General features: G+C 38.3%; 1 protein-coding gene across 1 annotated transcript; it reads right to left on the reverse strand.

Moving 5' to 3' along the window:
• Nucleotides 1-1,718: 1,718 nt before the first annotated feature.
• Nucleotides 1,719-3,648, reverse strand: LOC131681849 (probable cytochrome P450 6a23). Its single transcript, XM_058962905.1, has 2 exons — nt 2,282-3,648; nt 1,719-2,213 (listed from the first exon to the last, which is right to left on the reverse strand). The coding sequence occupies exons 1-2, from the start codon at nt 3,468-3,470 to the stop codon at nt 1,795-1,797; spliced, it is 1,608 nt and encodes a 535-aa protein (XP_058818888.1). The 5' UTR covers nt 3,471-3,648; the 3' UTR covers nt 1,719-1,794.
• Between the last annotated feature and the right edge of the window lie 6,077 nt (nt 3,649-9,725).

Below are 9,725 nucleotides of genomic sequence, written 5' to 3' on the forward strand. Positions count from 1 at the left end.
TTTGGTACTAATATTCTCCGTTGGATGCAATCGTATCTCAGTGATCGTCGTCTAGCAGTCAAGATAGGTGATTGTGTATCCGAAGAGTTCTTTGCTTCATCTGGTATTCCACAAGGCAGCCATCTCGGTCCATTGATTTTTCTTCTGTATTTCAACGACGTCAACTTATGTTTAGAATGACCACGCTTGTCTTTCCTCGACGACCTCAAGTTATATCATAGAATCCATTGCGGAATGGTGCGAGTTCAACCGAATGACCCTAAACCCCAAGAAATGTACGGTCATTACGTTCTCGAGGAAAAAACGCCAATTCGATTCGATTACGGTCTAGCTGAATCCACGATTGACAGAGCGAATTGTGTCAAAGATCTCGGAGTTTTTCTCGATGAATAACTGACGTTTAAACAGCATATCAGCTATATTGTCGCAAATGCATCACGATGTTTGGGGTTCATAATGAGAATATCTAAGCATTTTTCAGATATTTACTGCTTGAAATCTCTCTACTGCTCACTCGTTCGATCAACTCTGGAATATTGTTCAGTTGTGTGGAACCTTCATTATCTTAACGGTGTCCATCGAATTGAGACAGTATAACGCAGATTTGTTCGGTTTGCCCTTCGTCGATTGCCTTGGAGCAACCCTCACCAGCTGCCAAGTTACGAAAGCCGGGGTTTGCTTATTGGACTCGATACATTGCAAGTGCGGCGGGATCTATTCCGTGCTATGACGATTTAGGATATTTTGCAAGATCGAATTGACTGCCCCGAGCTTCTCAGTGCGATAAATATGAACGTTCGCCCCCGCGCTCTTCGCAATAATTTATTCCTCCGATTACCTCTTCGCCGGAGTAAACGGTGCCATCATTGGTTTGCAGCGGACCTTCAACAGAGTGTCATCCGAGTTCGATCTTCACATTCCACGTAGCAGATTACAATTTGACTTTTTAAATAGATTAAGAAATTATCATTAGGACCACACTGTGTCTGTTGATATCAATTATAAATAAATAAGACAGTCTGCCATAAACTGTAAACCGTGTCTCCTACATCTTCGTTATTCACCCTCTCTCCCTCTATATTGATGTTACTATGATGCTGAAATCAAATCCCCAAAAACTGTCTCTCTCTCAAGGAAATAGGCCGTTGTCAGAAAAAGTGAATTTGAATCTGTTTCTTCTTATTGCCCTCCATTAATTCTCAATAACATTCTCATTCCCCTAAAAATCAAAATTATATTTATGTGTATTTATAGTATTATATTTGTTTATCCACACCACCACCTTAATTCCTCATATAAATTGAACTGTATCCTTAGTTAAGATTATCCAGAAATTGTCCTTACCTTTCAGATAGTCTAAAAGCTGCGCAATTTAGACAGAAAAACAGTATGCAATGCTTATTTGCACCAGTTGTTGTGTTGCCAACATGATTAAGCATTGAACAAATTTTGCACGTGATTTTTAAGCGTCTACTGTGGTTTAGTGTTTGACACAGATTCGCCAATATAGAAGCGTTATCAATTGTGGCGAAAATTATTATAAACGAATTCCGACAAAAAATGTTGCAAATCCAAGTAGATTTAGAAAATTCCTTCAGCAAATATAACACAACAAAAGCATATTATATTAGTAAATTAAGCAATAGGAATGAAAAGTCATCACTTATAACTAGTAGATTACTAAATATATATAATTAAAAATGGATCGTACACCAAAGTATGATCAAATAATATTATTATAAAGAAAATGTCAAATAACTCACATATTTATGATACGAACATAAATCTTGTTATTTAATAAATTTTCTTGACATTTAACCAAAGCCCACCTTCAGGAGAAAGAATTACACTTCTTACATCAAAGTTGAGCGGAACCTTGCACTGCTTCCCTATACCAAATTTGTAGTTCTTCAGCAGGTATAAAAGACCAACTTTGGCCTGCAACATTCCGAATCGAAGTCCGATACAGATGCGGGGACCTTCTCCAAATGGTGTCCACGCGTACGGATGTCTCTTCTGCACTTGCTCAGGGCTAAAGCGTTCCGGGTCGAACCGTTCTGGATCCGGGAATACGGCTGGATCATGGTGAATTCCGTAAACCGGAATGAAAACTTTAGTACCGGTTTCGATAGTGATTTTAGTGTCCGGCACCTGGTAGTCTTTGGTAGCTTCGCGGAAATGAACCGGTACCGGTGGGTACTTGCGAAGAGCCTCTGAAAATGTGTTTAGAGAATGTTTTTGATTATCGGGGCCCAGGTATCAACAGATCAACACAACTCACCGTTCAAAATTTTATCCAGATAAATCATATCATTCACAGATTCGTACGTTATTTTACCACCGTGTTTAGCTAAAACGTCCATAACATGTTGACGACCCTTTTCCTGTACGCTTTGATTCAATGACAGTTCGTACAGGGTCCAGGTGAGTAGAGTTGAGCTTGTTTCGAATCCGGCTACATAAAACAAAAAGCACTGTGCCGCTAATTCATTGAACGACAACAAATTTTCTCCACTTTCACTTTCTTTGGGGTTTCTCATCTGAATCAGTAAATCCATAAAATCGTTTCTCTTAACATTGTTCTTCACTCTGTAGTCGATGGTTTCGCGTACGACATTCAAGAAAAAGTCCGCCACATCCTTATTAACTGCCCTAACACCAGCTTTCTTCGCCAACTCGGGTGCAGCATTATGAAACACATTTTTGACCAGACCCCGTTGATCTTCAAAAAACTTTCTACCCATCACTCGAAACTGCGCGTCCGGATCCTTCATTGAGTTACACTCGATACCGAAGGCACACATTCCAATAACATCCGTTGTGAAACGGGCCAGCAGATCCTTCATTTCAAACTCACTTTCACGTCCCACTTTTTCTTCCAAAAAATCGTTGAACTGCTTTCCCGCCGCTACAATCGTGCTAAACATCATCTTCATCTTCCCGGAAGTAAACGTAGGTGACAGCTTCTGTCTCAAGGATCTCCACTTGCTGCCAGGCAGACTGAACATGTGCGCCGACAACGGATCCTGTACTTCATTGTAAAAAAATCCTCTATCCGTGAAGTGCTGGAAATCTTTCACTAAAACACATTTCACCAGTTCCAGATCTGTGACCACAGCAACCGGTCTGACATACATATAGACCCCAGCAAGCGGACCGGAACTTTTCAGCTCATTGTAGAACCGCGCGAAAATCATTCCGAGCTGTTCGGTGTGATCCAGAGTTTTGGTATTTCCGTAGAAAAACTCCGGCTTCAGGTGCGGAACATTTCGCCGGGCCCAATATCTTTGTTGCCGCTTCACGTATAGGTAAACGATAACAGCAACCATGGCCGCGGCCATGATTATTTCCACAGCCACCATTTCGTGGTGATTGCGGTCTCGCGATTTTTGTTTTGTTTTGTTTATCAACCTGTGCGAATAATTCGAAAGCTGTTTCGCGACTTGGAATTTCATTTTCGCGGACCTCATATTTATAGACGCAAGCGTTTATCTCGCAAAGAGCTTTCTTGCGGATCACGCAACGCAACGATGACTAGGCTCTTTTTGGTGGGTTCGGCTACACCGTTCTGTTTTAAAAAAACACACATAGACACTTGTGGTCTCCTCCAGGATGGTGATTGGCGAGTTCCAATTTTTTTGCGAGAATCATGTTGGATTATAGATTGGTGTTTGTCTAGCGCGTGGAAGCAGTAGCGTAGCCAGAAACTCAGTTTAAAATTGGAAAAGAGTGTTTGAATGTGCGAATATTTTCCAAAAGTAAGCAACATTCAAAATTGACTCCTACGCTGCCGACGATCAAAAATATATCGGCGCACATGTCTAGACAGACACTGGTCTAACCAACGGGTTCTAATGAGTAGTGTTATAATAGGAATGAAGTGAATATAGACTCATCCTATGATGTGGTGTTTTATCAGTATATATGCGAGTAGACTTTCCGTCGCTTCGGCATAGATTACCGAGCGTGCAGTCATTGAAGGTAGACTTGTTATTTCCTCAGACAATGTGTACAAAGAGCAAATTACACCGATAAATAACTGAGCAATACGGAAACACTACAATGTGTAGATAACACGCAGAAATAGAATCTTGAAATCGAAAGAGTGAAAGTGCACTTCAATGAGCCGCTTTTTGTGCTGGCAAACAGGGATAAATGCGAAGCACAGTAAAACTCAGATTAGGTTTGATTGGTGCAACCTGTTCCTAATAATCCTATCACTTCAAGTTTTCCGATCTGTATATAATAAATCCTTGCTCTCGCTTGAGTGGGTCTAAATTTTCATAACTTTCTCTACTAAGTAATCTCTAGTCATGTCATTGTGACAATTTGTTACATAGAAGGAGGGGCAGTCAATTTTGGGTAATTTTTGCGTTACGTAATTTTTGAATTTGCACTTTTGTTATATTTATATTCGAGAAAGCAATAAATCATTTTGATATCTGCTACCAAAACTATTGGGTTATTTCCCCTAGCATATAACCCGTTTAATTAAGCTAAAAGTTTCATTAATGGAAGAAATCGCTTTTGTAATATCTGAAAAGATTCCGATGAAGACTGTACCAAAAAAAATATATATATATAAAGAAACATAGTTTAACAGTGATTACAAAATATATGTTTAAAAAATACTTATTTCATGGAAAGCTTGAGATATACAATTCCGCCTTTAGGACAAAAAGTTTTGAGAAACGATCAAATAGAGATTGCCTGATCAGGTTGATATTGAATGAATCGCTTAGCCCTGCTCTTTCATATGTTACCAACAAGAGTCCAGTAAATCCAAAGCTCCAAAAGGCGGCAGTAAGAAGGCTGCTACAAAAACGGCAGCATGAGCGACTGCGTCGGCACTGGCACAACATGAACCAGTATATATTGAGTCGAAGTCTAAAAATGTATTGATCTTGGCCAAACCAGGCTATAAAACCAACGGGATTACCAACGTAGGGGAGGATGGAGTAGGCGTACGAATTTCCACACCGCCCATCGATAGGGAAGCCAATACCCGGCTAGTCAAAAACTTGGCCAAGCTGCTCGAATTACACAATAGTGACGTCAGTTTAAACCAGGGCTCAAAGTCACGCAAAAAAACGATAGTCCCCGAGAAGTGTTGCCGGACGCCGGACCAGGTGCTGGACATTTTTCGAAGAGAAATGCAAAATTTATAAAGACTGCTTGTTGATAAGTTTGTAGCTGTAATTCCCTTGCTTTACGTGTACTTGTATATTTATACTGTTTTCTACCATAAAAACCTGTTTTAATTCACCTAGCGGTGCAATTGTGCCTTTCTCATTTCTCTAAACTATGGCACGGAGGCTTTTTATGTTCAACATAATTGTGGAAATGTCCATTACATTCTTAGTACACTTTGCACTTATACACAATGGCATGCCAGCCACGAACTTGATGAGCTACGTGTCGACGGTGAAACAAAAAAATATCATACTCCATTAGCCTAATCAGCATTAGATCAATGTTATCTGCTTGCTAACTCATTTTGTCATGCGGGGGTGGGTATGTGAGGAGGGCGAAAGTCCCATGAACGAACGACTCCCCAGCTTAAATTGACATGCTTTGTAATATAGTGGTGGTTTAAAGATGATGGGGTTGAAGGGGAGGGGTATGAGGGCTGGATAGGTCCGAGGGGTGATTTAAGGAGATCTTTAAAGGAGGGGAGTGAACAGTAGAGGGGGGGGGGTGAAACCCCTCTCCGTAAACCATCAACTACGCCCCTGTTAAAATCCAGAAACCTTATGCGAGTCAAAAAAAAATTTGGCCCTCCTTTCATTTTTTCTGGCCCTGGCTTTCATTTGGCCGGGATTAGGTTGACGTTTTTCAGAGTGATTGCATAACCTTTCTATATGAGAAAGGCAAAAAGCAGCAAGTTCAAAAAGCGATCAGTTCAGCAGTCACATGAGTATTAGATAACACACGAGGAAATCAGTGAAACAACTTCTTCGATGTGCAGTGCCAACAAGCAACAGTTGCAGCAGTTGAGAAAAATCAAACCAGGAGCTTATTGCTCGCAGTGATTACATGTCGGAACATTGTAGTGCGATGAAAGCCGCTGAAAAAGACAATCATGATAGGGGCGAACAAGGCTTGAGAATGATGGACTGGCATGTTAGATGCAGCGTGAAATGATATTCAAGAGCTGAAAAACTGCATGAATTGATCCACCACGTTATCATGATGATAGATGATAACAAAACTGCATTCGGAATGGTTGGATGGCCTCATGCGGTTTATCTATAGACTCGGCTGTTGTAATTATCGAGACATAACGCTTATCAATATCATCTATAATCTGCTCTTCCGTGTTCTGTTTAACAAACAAGGCCCATCGACAGAATATTTTGTGAGTGATTGCATCGTATTACGAGAAAACAAACGAAGGACCATTGCTTTATGGCAATACTACTTTCGGGCTTGTAATCAGATTTATAGATAAATTGAAGCATGGAGATGGTTTCGACAATACAATACAAAAGAAATTAAAACCCCAGTATGATGGTCACAAAGGTGTTGATAATGGCCAAACTTCTAGATGTGCAGTACCAAAAGATTTTAAATTATTGTTTGGCTGCTGTAAATGCATCTAAGATGGATAATAAAACGTATGTCAAATTAAACTTTAACCCTCCGGCACTCGCGCAGTTGTATTTTGTGCAACACCTTCAGAAAATCTAGCGAAAACTTGTATCAGCACCAGCGGCTGCTCATTCAGGGAGCCATTAGCGCGAGTGCCGGAAGGTTAAGCGGCTTCCGAAACAGATGTTGCAGAACAGATCACGGAGATGTTCCCAAGAAATGTAAATTTGTTTTTGAAGTCAAGTTTGCCAGTAAGCGATCTGTCAGTAAAATAAATCAATTATAGGTACAAATGCGTTAGCTCGGCGGCGCCAAATTCTTTTTTTTACATTTTGGATATCTTAAAACTAAAAGGATACAATGCACAAATATTTTTTTAATATTGAGAGGAACATTTTTTACAACTATCTTAAACTAAAAATACGATTCGATATACAAGATTGAACAATAATTATTTTTTACAAAAAAAATACAGCTATGTTAAGACTAGGAATGTAGATTATTATAAGAAGGGGAACAGACTTTTATGAAAAATTTCACAGCTATCTTAAAACTAGGAATACAATTAGATATACAAGATGGGCAACGAAAAAAAAATTGAAAAGGTTCAAGGCTATCTTAAAACTTGGAATATAATACAACAGCAACAGTAACAGCAGCAGCAGTTGTATCAGGAACAGAGGGAGTAGGCGAGCACGATGACGGAGAAAGAAGAACAAAACTTGCAACTTTCAGGCAAAGAGAAGAACAGTGACATGAGTTAGAGCCTCAGGCTGGCAGATGGTAGATGCCTAGGATCGGGTTGACGGCGGAGACTCCTTCAAGAGTGATAAGACCAGTTTTCACATATTAAATTTGATTTTTCTAACACTAAGGCCATTTATGTCAGTTGAGATCAAACTTCGTTTACATATGGGCAAACATTGCTATCTCTAAAATAACACACTTTTTAATTGGCACGTAGATATCAAATTACGGAAATAATGATTTTGTACCTTTTTCGTTTTAGGGTCTAAAACTAAAATATGTAAATAGCAATATACACGATGTCATCCACAACACTGCCAAGGAATCATTTGACGACCTACTTCAAGGAAAAAATCCGCATTGATGGAACTATGTGTGTTTCCAAAAAAATAGTCCGCGCAAAAATATACATATTGTTACATTTCAATGTTTGGTTGGGTTATTTTGGGGATTGTATTATATTAATACATACTTTGGGGATTACTTATTTGTAGTATATTAATTAAAACAATGTTCATGATTTCAGGAGCTTAGTTTCGATTTTCGTAATTTCTCATCACGTTGCGGTGATATTTTATTCATGTGTTTAATATCGGGTTTTTCTGACAGAGTGGCACGATTTATGTTCATGATTTCATCGCTTTAGTCATATTCGTAATTTATATTTTTGTTTTCGTGATATTTCATTCACGAGATTTGCGTTGGTTTTTCTGGTAGAGTAGTGTGCCTTATGTTCATGATTTCAGGATCTCAGTCACGATTTCCGTAATTTCTATTCAAGTAATCTTGATATTTTTGGTTATAAGGGTTCATGAGTTCCGAATCTTAGTCACGATTTTTGATATTTTAATCACGAGTAGTATAATCTATGTTCATGATTTCAGGACTATTGTCAAAATTTTCGTAATTCATATGCACGGTATTGTGATATTTTATTCTAGAGCTCACATTCGAATTTGACACGTGGAGTAATGTGACTCATGTTCACGTTAAATAACTTTCGGAGTTTTTAACTCGGAGTAACGTGACAATATGATTTGGTCCATTAAAGCGTAACTATTTCGCAGTATCTTGTTTTGTGAACTACATCACGAACACGATTTGTGGCTCTATAATATTGTTTTGCTGCTCAGCGCAGTTTTCGTTTTCTGTCCTGACATCATATTGTACCTTATCGTATGAACAATGATGTTCTAGGTCTTAATAGTTTGCCTGTATCTGGTGCTCCCACCAACTATTAGTCGCTAGAAGCTGGACATAACTATATGATATTTCATGAAAACCCCAAATTTTGTGAAATAGTTCACGTGAAAATTTCAAGACTATGTGCAGAGTTGCAGGAAAATGATTACGGATGTCAACTAAATATCACAAGCACTCAAGATAGATCGTGAACCATGTACTACGAATCATCAACCAGTTCACGAATCCATGAATATCCTATGATTTTGTGAATTATTCCACGTGCACGAATGGTGACTCATGAAAATTGTACTAGGAATCATGAAGCAGTTCATGAACACACGAACAATTTTTTTTTTGATTTTGTGAACTATTTCAAGCGTCTACATGGTCAGGTGTTACTAATATACTAGGAATCATGCATCATTTCACGTTGCCATGAATAAGATTTCATGATATTGTGAACCATTTCACAAGCACGGATTGTTATTCGCTAGGAATCATTAATCAGTTCACGTATACATTAATAATATTTTTTGATTTTATATTTTAACGAATTCATGGCATGGCGATTTGTGACCTTTTTGCTAGAAATGACTATTTCACGAGCATGGATATTGAATCGCGACTAATATATTAGGAATCACGAACTAGTTCACGGATAATGAAGATTAATGAATAATATTCCAGGTTTCCTGAAATATTTCATTTGTTTGATTTTGTGAACTACTTCACAACCACGAAAACCAGATCATGTTCAAGATGTAACAAATCATGAATCAGTTCACGTCGCATAGTAGGACTCTGAATAATGTTCCAAAAAATGTTAATAAAATCACGGTTCAACCTTTGTTTTTGTGAATAATGTTCATAAAATTGTGAACAGTGACTGAAATTCACAAAACAAAAAGAAATATCTCCACTAATAAAAGCCTAATACAGATGTTACTGAATGGAGATATAACATAATTATAAAACACATGATTTTTGTTCATGGTCCTGTTTTCGTAAAGTAAAACGTGATTGTTCCAAAATTCATTGCACTTTATTCATGATTTTGGGAACAATTTGTTCGGTGTATAACTGTCCTGACATTACACTATGGCAATGTACGAAAAATATGTATCAATAAGCCAATAAAATTCATCTAGTAAATTTATGATTTGTTTATGATCCAAATATGACAGTGCCACGTTTGTATTTGA

Source organism: Topomyia yanbarensis, chromosome 2 (genome assembly GCF_030247195.1).
Source record: "Topomyia yanbarensis strain Yona2022 chromosome 2, ASM3024719v1, whole genome shotgun sequence".
NCBI lineage: Eukaryota > Metazoa > Arthropoda > Insecta > Diptera > Culicidae > Topomyia > Topomyia yanbarensis.